Raw genomic sequence first — 17,926 nt, 5'->3', positions numbered from 1 at the left:
GCCCCACCGCCTTCTCTACTTTTTCAGGTATTTGCCGAATTCAATCGGATTACCAGTCGGAACCTCGAAGCAGACTTCTTTGAGGCTCTGGACCAGCACACCCCAGGTTTCATCCAACTGTTCAAGTCAAGAAAATGATCGGTTGGACAGAAACTGACAGAGTTGATGCAGAGCATCAACTGGCCGGTAAGTAATATAACTTAGCAACTTTTTGTCACATACATTGATGACGATATGGTACTACTTAAAAAGCCTTCTAAAATAATTAAAACAACCCCTCAAAAAGATGGAAAAGGCCAAAATGTTTCATCTTGTGAGTTTGTCATTTAATCTCATCTGTATCTTCTTTATCTCTATCATTAGACACCGGACGTGACTGAACAGCGCTCTGTTGTCCTCAAAGGTATTCCAATTGTTCTTGGCGACGACTCCAGGGATTTTTTCAAGACATGCTTTGTAAGTACTTGAAAACAAAAAAACGGTTTGGTTTGCATTTATTGAAAAGTTATATCCCCTATTTACACAAACTTGCAACCAAAAGATTTAATTTGGTGTGTTCAAAATACTGTACACTAAATTCCATGACCAGGAGTCTAGATTAGAAATGAGGTGTAAAATAAATGTACGTTCCTAGCTGTATATGCATCCATAGCATTAGTTTCCTCATACCACATTTACAGAACCTTCTTGGATATAATGTTACAACGGCGTTTGAGTGTGTACTTGAGCTACATTTTTAGCAAATACTTCAAAGCAAATGCAACATGAATGTTTTCATAGGAAGACCTACTCTAATAGGTAGCGATGATATTCTAAATAACGTGTTTTTCTTTGCAGGATACAACGAGAGATGAGGCCCTATCATCCGTCACCGTTGGTGTGCTGACTGTTCTCAGCGAAGACAGTCCTCAGGAGGGTCCAAGCTCAATGCAACTCGAGCCCATCTCCACTGACATTGTGCTTGAGGGAGGTATTGTGATGGAAAAAAATCAAAAACTTTCCACAGGCAGTTTGCCTGTTATTTGGCCTGATATATGCTTTGCATTTAGCCTACCCAAAATGCATGGCAAATACTCTGATGTTCCTTCAAAGAGTGATGCTTGGAATGGGAACCAAAACCCTCTCACCTAAGCTATTAACGCTACGAAACGCTCTATTGGATTAGACCTTAGTCAAGATAGTCATCAGCTATCAGATAGAACTTGGCACTTAAAAAAGTTGCACTGTTAAATATTATGACAAAAGTTTGTTACTATTGGGACACTTTTATAACTCTGTTAATTGTTGAGAGCAAAGTACAATGTTTGTTTTTTTAAAGTACTCTTCTTCATAGTGGTCATTATAGATTTTAAATGTTTACAATTGGTGTGTTGTGCACTGCTGTTTTTATTAAGATAAGGGTTTTTAGTACTTAAAAAGCACTGTTTGTTGGCACTTGAAAATAAATGTTATATTGCGACTGAATCAATTTGTGTTTTTAATGCATTCTTTTTGGAGATTGTTGGGAGTTTACACAACGTGTTTAGAGATTTTTTGTAGTACAATTATCTTAGTTAGCAGGAATTAGTTTGTTTAATTTAATAGTAAACCTTAGAAATTACGAGTTAGTCAAATTTAAAAGGGTTAAGTTCTGGTGATTTGTATATTTAAGTTTAATTTGTTCATTGAGTTCACACAAATACAAAAAAATAGGTTAATACAAAGCATGCCTTTTAAGTTTACATAACTTAGTTTACATAAGTTTACATAACTTAGTTTACATAACTTAGTTTATATAAGTTTACATAACTTAGTTTACATAAGTTTACACAATCTAGTTTACATAAGTTTACACAACTTAGTTTACATAAGTTTAAATAACTTAAAAGGTTTTTGTCAACTGTACTTCTCAAAATCAATTGAAGCAAACCTAGAATACACAAGTTGTTCGTACTCACAATAAGTAAGTTAACTTAACTTGATAAGTAAGTTAACTTAACTTACTTATTGTGAGGCAACGAGTTTGCATACTTTTTCTAAGTTACCACAACTTATTAAGTTTTTACAGTGTACTGAAACAGTCATTTAAGTCCAGTGGTTAATTAATTAATTACATTACTATTTATATATCCTGGGACCCGAGGAAAAAAAGTGTCTTCCAATTTCCTTTTTTTTGTAATTTCCTACCTATTTAGGGTTAAAAAAAACATCTTGCAATTTAGACTTTTTTTATTTAATTTAATTTTTAAATGTTACAGTTTGAAAAGACAGACAGAGACTATATAACGTATTATGGTTATAGAGTGATATTAATAAAATAATACATTCACCTTTATTTAAAACATAAATAAGTAATTGATCTGAACATTACTGTTTATTTGGTCACTAAAAAACTAGTTTGGTTTTTGGTGAATCTTTCCATCTTCAAAGACTTTGTAGTCAATTTACTGGAAAAGCACCTCATTGACTCCAGTCGGTACGGGCTGTAGGGTCATCTTGACTAGTTTTATGGATGTGGTCTACATTTGACCATGCTCACAGAAACAAACTTGGCATTCCTGAGGCAACTCTCATTTTTCATGGCTCCACTTAAAATAAAAACAACAATAATACCTCATTCACACCAACGGTGTTTCAGGGCCGGTTCGGAGCTGGAGCTTGAAAAGCACCAGGTTTTCCTGTTCACACAGCAGCGGAGCAGCCTCTCATACCTCATTCACACCAACGCAACTCCGGTTCAAGCTCCGTGCTAGAGCTTTTCAGGTTCAGAACCGGTTCTTCGGTTTAGCTCCGGCTCTTTTCACACTGCCCAGAGTCCGAATGGTGCTGCGTCATTGCGTCATCGTTTGAGTCATGACGTAACCGTTTGCGTGCCTGTTTCATAAAGCCAAACCACGCGGAAACCCCTCACAGCTCACACCGACAACAACAACAATGGCCAATTGTGCTCCAGCTTCCTCTGTACCTCTTCGGAAGACCAGATTCCCAGTAGGTAGCTGGTCTCTTCAGTTGACCACTGCTGCTTGTTAGGTTTCTCCATCGTTGTGTACAAACTGGATAAAACGCCGGCTTTTTGTTGTTCTATCCCAGGTCTGAATCTCCCTTAAAGGTGGGGTAGGTCATTTTGGAGAAACTAGCTCAAGTGCGCTAGAATGTGAAAATACACAGCCGGAAAAAATCTGCCACTTCCTTACAGATCCCCTCCTCCAACACACACGAACGCGCACATGACCAATGAGGGCACGAGATAAGTTTGTGCACAGATGGAAGGCTGACAGGCAGGTAGGCCATCCAGTTATTTTAGTCGGGCCGGCTATAATGATTGGTTGTGCTTTTTACAATACTACGGCTTCCACAGATGACATTTTTAATGGATTTTTTGTCAAAGCACTTAAGATATTCATTGCTATCGGGATGGTACATGGTATGCTATGGTACAGAAACTGTCTGCTTCAGTTCCGTCTCCTGGAACAATATTGAGTCATTCAGTCAATGAAGATGGTCCTGACATCCACTAGAATGGACATTTATAAAAGAGCTGTTATTTGAAAACTTGAATTATTTAATTGCTTTCAGAACTAATTATATAGTTCCTCACATGTTAATAAACAAGAACATATATGATTTTCATGGTAAAAATTACAATTATTTAACAATATTTGACTTCTCCTGCTTCTATAAAAGGTTGTCTTTGGTATGCCAGCCATTTTGGATGAAAAGAAAGAGGAACTTCCCAGCATGCAATTTTAACCAATGACATATCACTGGAAAGCCCAGGATGTCCTCTGTACAGTACATCAGGGATTTATAGAGTAGCTCAAAAGAGAAAAAGGAGATGCATGTTAACAAAATGTCCACTACAGTGGACATTTTCAATGGGCTGGGTCCCAGGAGGATAAACAGTCTATGGTTTGGACACAACGAATATTTTCATCAGAGTCCGGCGCACTTCCTGGGGGCTTGGTTATAACAACGGTTACGGGTCAAGATTTCCATAGAGAGGCGAAGTCCCTCCCTTTCATGGGGAACTCCATGGGACCTTATTTCGGAAAAATTATGTATTGAAGTCAATGGGGAGAGAAAGATTATCTTTCGATTCCGTTTGAATTGTGCCACGAATTACACATATGATGTTTGTCAATTTAAAAGATAATTTCGCAAGTCAAACAAATAAAACTGTGAAGTAACACTTTTTTTGTGTGAAACCGCTCAATGAACTACAACTCTGGTCTAGCACCACACACCAAGACGGCCGTCACGTTGGCACATTTAACTTCTTTCTTTCAGAATGAGGTGAAAAGGATTAAACGAGGTGAAAATCACTACAAGTCTGGGCATGTTGAGAGCTGTATACACCAAAGGGGAGTTAGTCGGTTCCGTAAGAGCCAGCATGCCGGACCGGGACTCAGGGATTTGTAGTCTTTCTAGTTGCGTATTTTTCATAGTCTTATATTTCAACAGTTTTATGACAAACTGACTTTTTTGACATGGAAATTATTTTTAAGATTGACAAACATCATATGTGTAATTCATGGCACAATTCAAACGGGATCGAAAGATACGTTTTCTCTCTCCATTGACTTCAATGCATAATGTTTCCGAAATAAGGTCCCATGGGTCGGAAGGAGATAGGCGGGACATCGCCTCTCTATAGTAACAACAACTTCCTGTCAACAGCGTAAACTCTCCTTCAAAATAAAAGCATGTCCATACAAAATAGGAAGCCAAGCCAAATTACACTTAAGACATAACTGCAACGAAAGTAACAAACACAATTCAATATCCTTTTCAATTTCAAAGAACACAAATTGGGTTATTTACAGGTGTTGTTTTGTGTGGTATAGGGTCGCTGTCATTGATGCGTTTTGCACCCCGGGCCGTTGTTTTGATATTCCGCTGAAGTATACGCTGTGATATATTAACTATTTTTCGAGGGAAGGGAGGGGTCAGAGGGCCTAGGTATAAAAGCCACGGCTCGCCACTGCTGAGAGACCTCTGTATATTCAGGATCCTGAAATCATCCGAATTCTCCTGTCCACAAAGGATACCAGTTTGCTATGGAAATAAAATACAACAAAGTACAGTTGAACTAATGTTGTTTGACTCATTTTCTGACTAATATTAGAGTACTTTTCTAAGATACCAGAGAGGTTTGTGCATTTAGACCCTCTGGTCTGAACAGATTGAAGGCTACAGGTTAGAGTCTGTTACTTACCCCGCCCCGCCATAATCACCATTCCCATGTAAACCCTTCCTAAATCGATGGAAGATGTTGGACATGTTTTGGTTCTCCATCACTTCCAAAAAAACACAACTAAGTTGTCCGTACACAGTGTAAAATGTGAGTGTCTTCTCTCAGTACGATCAGTTTGTGAGTGAAAGAGTTCTAGAGGTAGAGAATGTTCTCTGGCCTCTGTGTTATCATGGAACCGGAACACGGAACCTTCTCTGCATGGAGCATTCTATCCTTCTGAAGAAAGATGGATGGATAGATGCATTCTCTATGGACAATTTTGAGAACAAAACACACATTCAAAGCTTGTATAACATTAAAGGTGTATTCAAAGTGCAAATCGTAGTTCAGCATTCACCTTCTTTCATCATTTATCATCATTTCCTCTTGAAACTATAACAGCAGAACAATCCATATTTCAATCTGAAATTGAATTGTAGTTTAGCTCTATGTACAAATGTCAAGTCAGCAGAATTATCTAAAGACACCACAAGTCCACCGGATACCAGATTTAAACAGATGGTAAAAGTACTCAGATCCTGTTCTTGAGTAAAAGTAGAAGAAGATAAATGAACATCCGTCTGAGGAAATGTGAGTCGTCTTATCTGCTAAAATGCTTTAGTTCCTGTTGTTGAGCAAAGGGGACTTTAGTGAAGAGGGATAAAGCTTGTTTGAGTTAGCCTTCAGACAAGGTTTGAAGACTAAAGCTTGCGAACAAACTTTTGTACAACATTTTAAGAATATTTTGGGAGCCATTAAGCTTCCTGAGTAGGTGAAAACCTTTAAACAAAGACTGGTTATATATTAATTAAAGTGGCAGTGTACATAAGAACATACGTTTTTAAAACAGCTAACCTTTTCTAAAGTCTTTCATGTTTCAGTTACAAGCTTACATCAACGTGGAAAGGTGTTGTATTTGAGAATTTTTACACAGTGCACATCTTTTTCTCATGCATATGCATATTACATATCAAATATTTAGTATCTTTGAGGCCCACACACAAGTGTTTCCAGGCCTGTGTGGCTTGATTGACATCTCCCTCAGCCTTTTGTTGATCGTGCTGTACCTGCGAGGGCAGGACAACTTACCGTGTTAATGCTGTCATTGGTGTTTGGAGTTCTGACACTTTACAGGACTTCCAGCATTTCTCTAATCAACTTCCAGCTGAGGTCTAATCAGCCAAACTGAAAACACCTGCAGAGCCTTTAATTGGCAAAGTAACTGGTGACTGTCAGATACATGAGTCAAAAGTACAATATTGTTCTCTGACATGTAGTGGAATAGAGGTGTAATGTCAAGTATTAGAGTACCTCAAATATAATACTTCAGTTAATGGACTTCTTGCTTATCACTGTTGTGCTTTTGACCCCTTATTACAAAGCAAGCAAGCTTTCAATTCTTCAATGAACGAGTTGTCTTGTTTTATTTGAATCATTTTAGAGGCATGACAGGGTAAATATATGCAGTGTTCAACAAGGATAAACCTTTAAAGGGATTGTTTTTTGCTTTTTTATTATTATTATTATTATTATTATTATTTCATACTAGAATATGTATCTTGTGACAACCAGGAGTTCTTGTCCTACAAATTGGATTATACACATATTAAACTTGAATCTAATATTTTAGATACGAGATATTCTATGCTAGTTTATAATATAACTTTGTCACATGCGTTGAACAGATAGCCTAATTACTTTTCAAAAGAACATTTGACATACAAAATGTGAATGATCAGTATGTAATAAATTATGCATTGTTATAGAATCCCAAAATATTTGACGTAATAAAAATATGTGTCAATGCAACCGACCACAATATTAATGTAACACTGATGTGAATGCAGCACAGATAATATAATAGTGAAAGGAACCATTCTGCATACTTTTTGTGCTTTCATTCCAGTCAAATTCAGAATTGTGGGCTTTTGGTTGTAATGGAGTACTCTTAATGTGTGGTATTCAAAATATCTTCCATCGCTGGTTTAAGTCATTTTATTGTTTTATTGTCTTTTCTTGTATCTTAATTAATTGTATTTATATTTGTGCAAAATGTAAATTAATTAGAAAACAAGAAGGTTTCTACAGGACACTGCTGTCACCTGGTGGTCAAAACTCTGAAGGAGAAATGCTGCTTACTCCCTATTGGCTGCTGAAACATGACGCAACGTGTGCACACAAGGAAGTGAAACAACAAACGTTATTGAAGCTACCTCAGCAGAGGGTTAACATCACAGGTACGTTTAGTTTAACTTTTCTGACCTTCTTCTTCAACACGTACTGGCTCTGATACATTTTTCTGTGTACAACAGTTTACTGAACTGTGTCGACTATTTGTGTATACCCTTGTTTTATAGACACAGATATGGGGGACCTTCCTGTCAATCCGCTGGTTCTGATTGGTGTGGGCTCTAGCTTCGCCTTCTCTGGCCTTTTCTATCATCTGTACAAAGGGAAGAAAGAAGAGTTGAAGAAGCTAAAGGCAAGTGCATGATTACTGAAGTCATGCTTAAGTATTCAGACAGCTCTCGAGTATTGTAATGATTTTAAAATGCTTATTTCAACCTGTTCTTTTTGCTTTTCATTTTAGGAAATACCCATATTCAAGCCAGATCAGCATTTGGTGAAAGTACTGAAAGCGTCTCCTCACAGGCGGCTTCAGTATGTTGCTGTAGAAGGTACAAACACGATTGACACTTTAGTGAATGCAGTTTTGAATGGGTTAAGACCAGTGGTGATAAAGTAACTAAGTACATTTACTCAAGTACTGTACTTATTTTTGAAAGATATGTTCTTGACTAAAGTATTTAAATGTTTTGCTACGTTGTACTTCTACTCCTCTACATTTATTTGATACGTTAAGTTACTTTGCAGATTTAGATTAATAATGTGAAATATAATCAACTCTTAAATCAGACTTTAGTCACACCTGGAGTAAATTCACAACCTACCCTGCAGTATACACAGTCATTCAAACTAGCTGCACCTTTACCAGCTTTGATAACACTCTAATATGAAAAACACATCATATATATTATTCTTAAATGGACCAATCTGCATAATGAGTACTTTCACTTTTGGTACTTCAAGTATAATTTGATATTAATACTTCAGTACTTTTACTTGTGTAACATTTTGAATGCAGGACTTTTAGTTGTAACAGAGTATTCTTACACTCTGGTTTCTTCTACTTTTACCTAAGTACAAGATAGTACTTCTCCCACCACTGGTTAAGTCACAGATGTTTTACAGTTTTCCTTTTATATGTGTTTTTAGGTCTGGTGCAGGCGGATGGGGAGTCTCTGGCAAGTCAGTTTGTCCCTCGTTGTTACGGTGTGATTCAGAAGATCGCAGTGGAGGAGCAGTGGAAATTCTGGAACTCCCTCACCAAGACATGGTACAATAGACAACAAAACAAACCCAAAACTGTCCCTCTATCTATTACTAGTCTGTTGATAACATTTTGATTACTTTGCCAGGAATTCGCGGACAATAAACAGAAAAGAAACCAACAACTCTGTGCCGTTCAGTCTGGTCAGCCCTGGGGCCTTCTTCGATGACTTGTATGTGAAGGTTCAGAACCCTCTGGAGGCCTCCGGGTGCTACCTGGACAGGGTGTACTTCAAAAAGAGTCGGGCCGAGAAGGGCTTGGCAGACATGGTGATGAATGGCATCCTCGGGGAGGAGCCAGTGGCCATGGAGGTCAGCGAGGAGCTGCTGCGGGTGGGGAGCACCCTGACTGGATATGGGGAGGTGGTGCTGGAGGGAGGGCAGGTGATGAGGCTGCAGGCCCCGCAGGACGGCCGCAAGTTCATCCTGGTGCCCACCGACCACCGGAGCTTCATGGACGGGCACGAGAAGTCCGCCAGTATGTGGAAGATGCTGTCGGCTGTTACTGGCATCACAGGGGCCGCTATTCTAACCAAGGTCATCTGTGGGTTAGTGGGGAACCAGGATGGAAAATCCAAGAAGGCCTGAAGACGATACTGTAGCTTTAACGGCTTTGTGACCGCTTTATAGCTCTTCAAAAACTGCCTCAGGTTTTTTGTTTAGATTCCACAGCAACTTCCTGATGCCAAGATAATGTATCACTTGTCAAAACTTCCTCAAGTATTTTATCTAGATTCCTTAGATCCATCATGATGCTAAGATTATTAGTCAGTGTCATCTTGTAAGTTTTGTTTTCCCATTAAAGTAGCAGTTACAGTGGCCTGTGAGGGTCAATTCACAACATTGGACAGATTTTGGCCACTTTATGATGTCATAACGATTTCTTGGCTTGTGTAACCATTGGTATTTGGAGCAAAACATTTCAGAGACATGTTCTGTATATATCTGAGACCTATAATATTTTTGATAAAAAATAATAGGGGACCTTTAAAGAAGGGATAGGTGATAGGACTATTTTTATGTATAGCGTAAAAAACTTTATAAAAAATATTTTTTATAAAGTTTTTACGCTATACATAAAAATAGTCCTATGTATAGCGTAAAAACTTTATAAAAAATATTTTTGATATCGTTTCAATCCCAATGTTGAAATCAGCAAACTAACTTTATTACGGCAAAATGTAGGCAATTTGGACGACGCTTAAAATTCTAATCGTGGCTCGAGATGCGCGGTTTGGCTAACATGTAGAGGACACAAATTAGCTCTTACTTCTGCTTGGCTACACAAAGTTTGATGCACACAAAAACCCTTCTCTAAAATGTTGACACATCCTCTGTGCAGGCTATTTGTTGTCAATAACTATAATGTGAGTTTTTCCTTTCTATATCTTACAACACACAGATACGTTTCCAATGTTTTGTCAATGTCATATTGTAAGTTTTGTTTTCCCATTAAAGTAGCAGCTACAGGGGCCTGTGAGGGTCAATACACAACATTGGACAAAACATAGAAAGCAAAGGAATTTATAAAACATTTACAAATTTGGAAAAAATACACTCAAAAATAAAGCTGAACAGAATCTTAGATGTTGAGACATTTCCCACATTGTGATTATAATGTGCTCGATGTATTTGTTAAAGTGTTTTGATCCAATGTTGTTCTGCTGTGACGGGCACTACTTTTCTTGAAACCACCATGAAAATATTTTTGATTTCTCCTGCAGTCACTGGGACATTTTGAATAGCTGAAAACTAATGACACCTCAGAGGAGGACACATTAAATGTGGCATATTTGAGTATTGTTAAACTATTGAATCAAGGGAACATTTTTGTAATTCAATTGTATTTTTATAATGTAAGATAAAATCTTTTTTTTGTGGAGTTGTGTGGCGTAATCAATCTTTTACTTTCATTTTTGATTTGCAAGAGTCTAACTGAGCCTGATTAAAATTGAATGTAAACAATGTTTTGGACTGAATCTATTTGCAGATATAATGTACTACCTTTTAGATAAGACCTGCCATCTGTTTGTGGAAACAAAGATAACACATGATAAAGGGATGTGGTGATATCTTTAATAAAACCTTGATATTGAGTGAGACATTTTGTGTTCTTGTCCAAGCAGTCAGGGGTCTCTCTCTTCTTTAATTAGATATTGACGTTCACAGCACACCGCCCTTACCTGGCGTGGCACTATGTGATCAAATGTGTCTGTCTAAACTGTACAGAGAAGATCCTGCTGGATGTTAGTGACAGAAAGCTGCTGTTGCCGGGGGTAACACCAGCTGCCTGAATCCCTCTTTCTTCAAGTTTACAGTCATCTTTGTGCTCCTCCTTATTCCCCTTCCTCCTCTGAAGACTCCTCTGCCTCCTTCAACCACTGGATGAACTTCTGAAGCTGTTAGGGGGGGAACATACATCAGAATACAGTGACACAAGGCCCTTAGGCAAGTTGAACAATTAGAATGAATTTCAGAAAAAGTCCAAAAACGATGAAAGGATATGGAAAACAAATACACAAAGGAAGATACTCAAGTAATTTGTTAAACGTATACATTGCACAAATGTATTTACTCGTAGATAATGAGGGTTTCATTATTTGAATTATATATTATATATTTCTTTTTTATTTGACATCATTGACAAGTCATTTCTATTAAAACAAAGAACATTTTAAATTAGGGGAAGATTGTAGACCCAGTACTACACACTGAACAGGTTAAAAGAGTGAACAAACTCAACTTTGTAAAACAAAATTCAGTTTACACAATTACTCCCTTTAGTATTTAGATATTGCATAATGGTTTGGTCTTCCATAACTAGTTTTAGAGGATAGTTTGTGTACAAGTCAATGTGGTTAAAAAGCAAATCAGATTGTTTTCCCTCTACATTGCCGTAACTCATTTTGAAAATGCATTTTATTCCTCTTGTAAATAATTTGACATAAAAACATGCAAAAGGTGCATCATAAATGTACAGGCCTTGCTATAAACATTTAAAAAGGAAATAAAGAATAATATCTGTGCTTATTGAACTCCCTTTTACAAACACTACTTACACTTAAATGTACTCAATGAGTGATGTTGTGCTGGAAACATATTAGTGATTCCTACCCCCTGGTTCTTGCGCAGCTGCTTGCTCTGGTCGGTGATGTCTCCCTGGGAGAACCAGCGCATTATCATGTCCTCCTCCAGGATCTCCAGCTGGTACATGTTCATCAGGACCTGGGGGGGGGGGGGGGGGGGGGGCATTTTGCATACACAAGTCAGCTTTCACCCAGTCACACACACTCCTACAGAGGCAGAGGCTGTCACACAAGGTGCCACTTGCTCAGGGAAACTAGCACTCACACCAAGCCATCTGGAGCTATTTGCCGTTAAGTATCTTGCCCAAGGACACATCGACATGTTGAATACAGCGGCAGTAGATCCAACCAACCACCTTTGCCATTAAAGGATGAACAACTCCCTCCTGAGCCCCAGCGGCCCAGCAGAAGAGATTTACGAGTGTTTATGGAAGTGATGACTGACTCTGACCTTGAACATCGCAGCCCAGTGACTCTCCTGCTCCAGGAAGTGCTCCTCGAAAGCAGACAGACAGTCCAGGTGGTCCTGGGCTCTCTTCACATAGTTCTTAAACACCGGCGCCCATTTATTCAGCAACTGAGAAGCAGAAGAAGTGCAAGAATTAGTCAGATCCTTAACTTGGTAAAAGTAGAAATATTATGGTCTTAAAAAACACTCTATTACAAGAAAAAATCCGTACGTGGAAAGTACAGAATATTAAATAATCATGAATATTATATTATTTTCATCACTAACAAATACATATGTTGTAGTTTTCAATGAAGAGCCATTTTATATACTTGGTTGTGGTTATATATTAAAGGTCCCATGACATGCTTTTCTGGTTATTACCCGTCCCCTTGTGTGTTATGTAGCTTTTTCTACATGTAAACGGTCTGCAGAGTCACAAACCCTCAAAGTACACCCTGTAGCGAGTAAAACTCTAACACAGAAAATACCTGTCTATGCTGCCCCTGGTGCGGGTGCTAGTGGAGCCTTGCATCCCCCCCTTCCCACGTCCATTCGCGATGTCTCGCTGTTTCGCAGACCCCACGCAGCAAGCAGGAAATGAACCCAACTCACACCGTCCGCTCCTCGCAGCAGCAATCCGCGCAACGTCCCGCCAACACGGCACCCAGACCCCACACAGCATTCTCATCTGTTTGTCATTACCGGTGACATTTTCTGGTTACTAACAAACGCCATGGTAACACATAATCACTGATGTTCCGCTGTAACGGTGGTGGACTCATCGGAATAGAGTGGGCGAGCTGACCAATCACAGCACAGTGGGCTCATAGGGAGGGGTGGGGGGGGGGCAGGAGCTCTAACAAGCCGTTTAGGACAGAGAGTGAATACACATACTATACAGAGATACTGTATGAGAAACCAATGTGAGTTTGGAACATTGAACAATGTAAATCTATTCTAGTATACCTCAATAATGGAACTATGATCAGTAGAAATGGCCATGTCATGGGACCTTTAAGAACATCAGTCTATTATATCATAAAAGCAAACCATGTGTTTTATATGTAAAAATTATCTATGAGTGTTAAATAAATGCAATGGAGTAAAAATGACTATATTTGTGTTCCTACAATAGAGTAGAGTAGAAATTAGCATAACATGGAAATAGTGAAGTAAAGTACAAATGTATCAAATCCGTACTTGGAGTAAATGTGTGTTGTTAGTTTCAATCATTTCTATGGACACGAAAAAGGCCAAATTCTACATTTGATTCTATCATCTTTACCGGGAGGAGCAGAGCCACGTATTGCGATGCGGTGATCTCTGGGCCCTGCTGCTGAAAGGGATACTCCAGCACCACCCTGGTTATAATCTGCATCACCTCCTTCAGAGTGATGTTGTAGGCATACCTGGAGGGAGAGAGCGCGTCAAAACTGAATCTGTCTAAAGAGAGAAGACTGTTGGCAGGGTTTGGTCCCTTCTTACTTGAGAGAGTTGATCTCAAGGACGAGATTGTCACAGCCGATGTTTTCCTCCAGACCCCTCTGCAGAGTCCCCAGCACCTCCAACTGGAACACTACACACAATCACACCAGAGAAGAAGAGGTCGAGAAAAAGGACGCTTCATTGCAAAATCACAACAGGGAGGCTAAAGACCACAAACATTTAATAAATAAAGGGAAATTAAATCATCCAAGTGTTCAGAGATCATTCTGATGCATTTATAACCAGCGTTCAATCCCATTTTGAGAATTTTTCATGAGGCTATATACTATAATTTGTTCGTAATAATAAATCAGCCACTGCTCAGAGCCGACATCAAAGGCAACCAAGATCAGCTCCTAATTCTCACATTTAGTTAACAACTAGCATAGTATAATAAAATATAGTTCATCTGTGAAATGAATTGCAGGCCTAGGTGATTAATACATTCCGTTCTGTTATGTAATGAATTCGTAAAACACTGCTAAATGATTGAACTACATAGTATTCTCAATTAAATTGCTATTTATAAAGTGTAGTGTCATCAGGGGGCTGTCGTCGCTGGCATTTTGTCTGTTTGGCCAGCAGGGGGCAGTCACGTGGCTCTACAGGTGGCTAAAATGAACAACTCTCACCTTTGACATCGTCCATCTCGGGGGAGGGGATCACAGGGTCATCATCATCATCAGGCTCGCTGTCCTCACTGTCGCTCTCAGGGTCGGGGTTCAACACCAGACCTGATGCACAGGAAACAAAAGCCAGGCTGCTGGGACACAGACGGAAAGACAGATTTACTGACTGAACAAGTGAGCCGCCCTGCTGTCCTACCCCAGAGACACTGAGACAGCTCCTCATCCTCCGTGTCATCCAGACTGCCGGCCTTCCAGATGTAGCCTTTCCCCTCTGCCCCGACCTCGGCTGGGTTAAACGCTGCGGGACAGAAGAAAACACAGCTTATGACTAGGGCTGCTCGATTATGGCAAAAATCCTAATCTCAATTAATTGGTTCAATAATTGATATCACGATTATTAAAAACGATTATCCATTTACTTTGAAAACATACATTTATTGAAAAGAAAAATGTGAACAGTATGTTTTTAACAGTTGATTACCCTGAACTTTAAGTATAATTCAACTGAATTTTTTTTAATTTAATTTAATAAAAAAAAAAAAAAAAAACGTTTTATTTTGATTATGTTGTTTTCATAATCGTTGCAAGCCAAAATCGTAATTGCGATTAAAATACGATTAATTGAGCAGCCCTACTTATGACGATATTTTATTATTTATTTGTAGCCTTTATTTTGTGTATAGGAATGGGGGGAGATGTCCAGCCACCAATGTCAACGTTGAAGTTATGTGGCATTTACTGTACCAATCATTAAGATTATTCATATTGCATACAGAGTCAATACACACCCTTCAGTTTGGTTTTGTCTTTGCTGTGTCCGACATGGTCATCATCACTCAGGAACTCATCATCATCCTCCTCTTCCTCCTCGTCTGGATGGTGCATGGACAGCACGGTGCCTTCGGGTAGAGAGATGTTTGGTCCAATCTCCACCTGGATCACAGTCCACAGAAAATGTAGTGATGTGACAGAGAACGTTTTCACCGTTTCACCATCTCTAAAGTGCTATTCTGATCTTGACACATAAAAGTTGTGGGAAAAAAACCTCCCTCTCCATCGGAGCAAAACGTGTTATTGTACAAACAAAATGAAAGGTTGTGCTAAAAGCAGAGTATTTTGTTAGACCAAAAAAGTGAATTTTGGAAATAATAATATTCAGCTTATTGCTAATTACAATGAAGAAAAAATAATGATAATACTTGCTTACATTATACGCCAGGACACACTGTTTGTTCAGAGTTACGTCTTCTTTGACCACAGCCTTGTCGCAGATCACAGACTGAGTGATCTTCACCTTGTTGGCTATGTGAACATTATTCCAGATGTAGGCATGGTCCAGGGTAACATTGTCACCTGTTGATATGGAGAAGAAAAAGGCATTATTAACAATTATTTTATTACGTACACTGAATCAGTTTTGAGAGCTCACCTATGGTGCAGTTGTTCCCGATGACGCTGTTAGAAATGTAACAGTTGGTGCCGATGCTTGTCTCACAGCCGATGAGGACGTTCTCCTCCATCATGCTGCCGTGGCCCAGGCTGACCCCGGACCCTCGGTAGACGTTGTGGCGGGAAAACGTGCAGCTTCGTCCCTGCTGGTCGACGAAGTTAGCCTCGGGGGTGAGCGGGTAGACCCACCGCCGCACGAGGTCAGACGACACAGAGTCGTACATGAGGAGGTTGGACACTCTGACCCCGTAACCATCCTTGGTGGCATGCATGTGTATCTGGTTGCCCAGAATCTAAAACAGGAATTAAGGATTAATGCTTTGAAGGGGTTTGTAGCAAAACATGATCCAGATATCATAGGGAATAATGACGTACCTCTTCATTGACCAACATCCCTCTGACAAAGTCATTCCTAGTCTGGTAGTCGAAATTGTCAGTGAAGAGCTCAGCGACCTGAAAATGAGGGAAAACTATTTATAGAAGGAGAATCAAGTTTATAGCCAGGTACGTTTACACCTGAACCACTAATGAGAAGTTCAATAGCTCCTATATGTTGCATTCTAACCTGTGGGGAGCAGATGCTGATGTGACAGTCCAGGAGGTCGTGTCTGATTTCAAACTCGTCACTTGCATTGTGGAAAATGTTCTGCCAAACCAACAGAGAGCGACTGTCAACAATCAATCCAAAGCAAAAGTAAGGTAAAGGTTTGATAAAATGGTGAAGTTCCTACCATGGGGAACTGTAGCCTCTTCAGCCCCTGTGTCCTCTGGTAGTGTAAAATCCGCTGGCTCTTGCTGTCCACGGCAACTATGACATCGTCTTCCTCACAGCGCGACCTGTGACCGGGTGACGATTCCTTAAAGACCATCGTCATCACCGAGATGTTCTTCTCCACCTTTCGACGATGCCTGTGCAAAATGACACATAGTATTAGAATAACACAGACGTAGAGACACCATATTTCATTTCTTCTGATTATACTAAAGCCATCTCTTACCTGTGCTCTTGCACTGCCTGACTGAGGTCAATATTTGATACCACGTCTCCGTAGACCAACACGAAGTCCGAGCGCAGAAGGGACTTTGCATCAACATCCCTGAGCACATCCCCGAGGGAGCGGTAAAACTCTGAGGTGATGATGTGGACTGTGTTTGGAGATGTGGGTCGACACCACTTCGACTTCCTGTCAGACCACAGAAACGGGTCAACATCTTACATTTGAGAGATATCCAAAAAGGATCACCCTAGTGAAACTTACATTAAGTGTTCCTTGATTTCACTGGCCATCCAGCAGCAGAAGACAAATGTTTCCTGCACCCCGGTGGACGTGAGGAACTCCAGGGTGTAGTCGATCATGGCAACATTACCCAGCGGCAGCAGAGCCTGTCATCAATGAAAACGTGACAGATGTCATTACAGAGGTAACTGTACAGCAGCGTCATGATAGAAATAAGTCCCTAAGCAATATCAAACAAAACCCACAGAGCTGCTTAAATAAAGGCTTGAAGGTAACGTGTTTATTTCTGTTCAAATAGTTTTCTTTCATCAGTTTCAAAGCAGCCCTGTCACTGTTTACAGCATGGACCTTAGTTAGCTACCATTAGCATGTTATAGCTTCGCTCGCTGCCTACCCTTGGCTGGTCTTTGGTCACCGGGAAAAACCTCCGGTTGAAGCTGTCAGCGACTAAAACAGCCTGCAGCGGCTGCTCCTCTTCCTCCTGCTCATTTGCACCTTTTCTACTCGAAAGGCCAGTGCCAGAACGACTCTGTTTTGCTCCTCTACCGGCCATGTTTTTCTCCCAAGCGCTGCCTGCTAACCAGCTATGTCGTCAGCTACGGTGGCTGCGGAGGGACAGTATGTGATGGTGGTTGTGGTGAAATACAGAACTCGTGCGTTTGTTTACCTTGTTTGATTTTATGGAAGTAATAAGTTGTGAATGTAGACAATGACATTTATGTATTTATTCATAAATGCAGCTCAACATTTGAGCCTTACTCACATGCCTCACAAACTCAAAAATGTATGTTCACATTATATGTTGTATGTTAGCTGTTTGCTGATTTATTTTCTAAACATTTAGATTTCTTAACTTTTAAAGCCTTCCTCGTACGATAATACTCTTTCAATTGATCTGTGTTTTCCACTCAAATGTAAAATTGCTGTAACATTTACATACATTTATATTTGTGAGAAGCTTTCTTTGACTAAGCCCCCAAAAATTA

General features: G+C 39.6%; 2 protein-coding genes and 1 long non-coding RNA gene across 4 annotated transcripts; 2 read left to right on the top strand and 1 right to left on the bottom strand.

The window, feature by feature from the left end:
* Window positions 1–978, top strand: LOC307018585. Of its 2 annotated transcripts, none has more exons than XR_013802448.1 (3): window positions 1–186; window positions 364–456; window positions 838–978. It is a non-coding gene; the product is annotated as an uncharacterized lncRNA (long non-coding RNA). The 2 variants fall into 2 exon arrangements; XR_013802449.1 differs by having other exon boundaries at window positions 4–186; window positions 385–456.
* A 6,327-nt stretch (window positions 979–7,305) lies between these two features.
* Window positions 7,306–10,704, top strand: mul3 (mitochondrial E3 ubiquitin protein ligase 3). Its single transcript, XM_079648892.1, has 5 exons — window positions 7,306–7,449; window positions 7,570–7,694; window positions 7,803–7,890; window positions 8,489–8,609; window positions 8,692–10,704. The coding sequence occupies exons 1-5, from the start codon at window positions 7,341–7,343 to the stop codon at window positions 9,188–9,190; spliced, it is 942 nt and encodes a 313-aa protein (XP_079505018.1). The 5' UTR covers window positions 7,306–7,340; the 3' UTR covers window positions 9,191–10,704.
* eif2b5 (eukaryotic translation initiation factor 2B, subunit 5 epsilon) lies at window positions 10,659–17,552 on the bottom strand. Its single transcript, XM_079648885.1, has 16 exons — window positions 17,335–17,552; window positions 16,962–17,086; window positions 16,701–16,886; window positions 16,434–16,611; window positions 16,268–16,348; window positions 16,078–16,155; window positions 15,683–15,995; window positions 15,461–15,606; window positions 15,042–15,186; window positions 14,450–14,551; window positions 14,257–14,358; window positions 13,625–13,715; window positions 13,425–13,548; window positions 12,140–12,265; window positions 11,717–11,827; window positions 10,659–11,001 (listed from the first exon to the last, which is right to left on the bottom strand). The coding sequence occupies exons 1-16, from the start codon at window positions 17,491–17,493 to the stop codon at window positions 10,939–10,941; spliced, it is 2,130 nt and encodes a 709-aa protein (XP_079505011.1). The 5' UTR covers window positions 17,494–17,552; the 3' UTR covers window positions 10,659–10,938.
* Between the last annotated feature and the right edge of the window lie 374 nt (window positions 17,553–17,926).

This window comes from Notothenia rossii, assembly GCF_949606895.1.
Source record: "Notothenia rossii genome assembly, chromosome: 9".
Classification (NCBI taxonomy): Eukaryota; Metazoa; Chordata; class Actinopteri; order Perciformes; family Nototheniidae; genus Notothenia; species Notothenia rossii.
Note: the sequence above shows the minus strand (reverse complement) of the source record. Positions and strands in the feature narration are given on the sequence as shown.

Coding starts and splice junctions, on each gene's coding strand:
- mul3 (XM_079648892.1), top strand. CDS start 7,341: ATGCTGCTTACTCCCTATTGGCTGCTGAAACATGACGCAACGTGTGCA. Junction 7,450..7,569: donor GCAGAGGGTTAACATCACAG/GTACGTTTAGTT, acceptor CTTGTTTTATAG/ACACAGATATGGGGGACCTT. Junction 7,695..7,802: donor AAGAGTTGAAGAAGCTAAAG/GCAAGTGCATGA, acceptor TTTTCATTTTAG/GAAATACCCATATTCAAGCC.
- eif2b5 (XM_079648885.1), bottom strand. CDS start 17,493: ATGGCCGGTAGAGGAGCAAAACAGAGTCGTTCTGGCACTGGCCTTTCG. Junction 13,716..14,256: donor CGAGATGGACGATGTCAAAG/GTGAGAGTTGTT, acceptor GATTGTGTGTAG/TGTTCCAGTTGGAGGTGCTG. Junction 11,828..12,139: donor ACTGGGCTGCGATGTTCAAG/GTCAGAGTCAGT, acceptor CCCCCCCCCCAG/GTCCTGATGAACATGTACCA.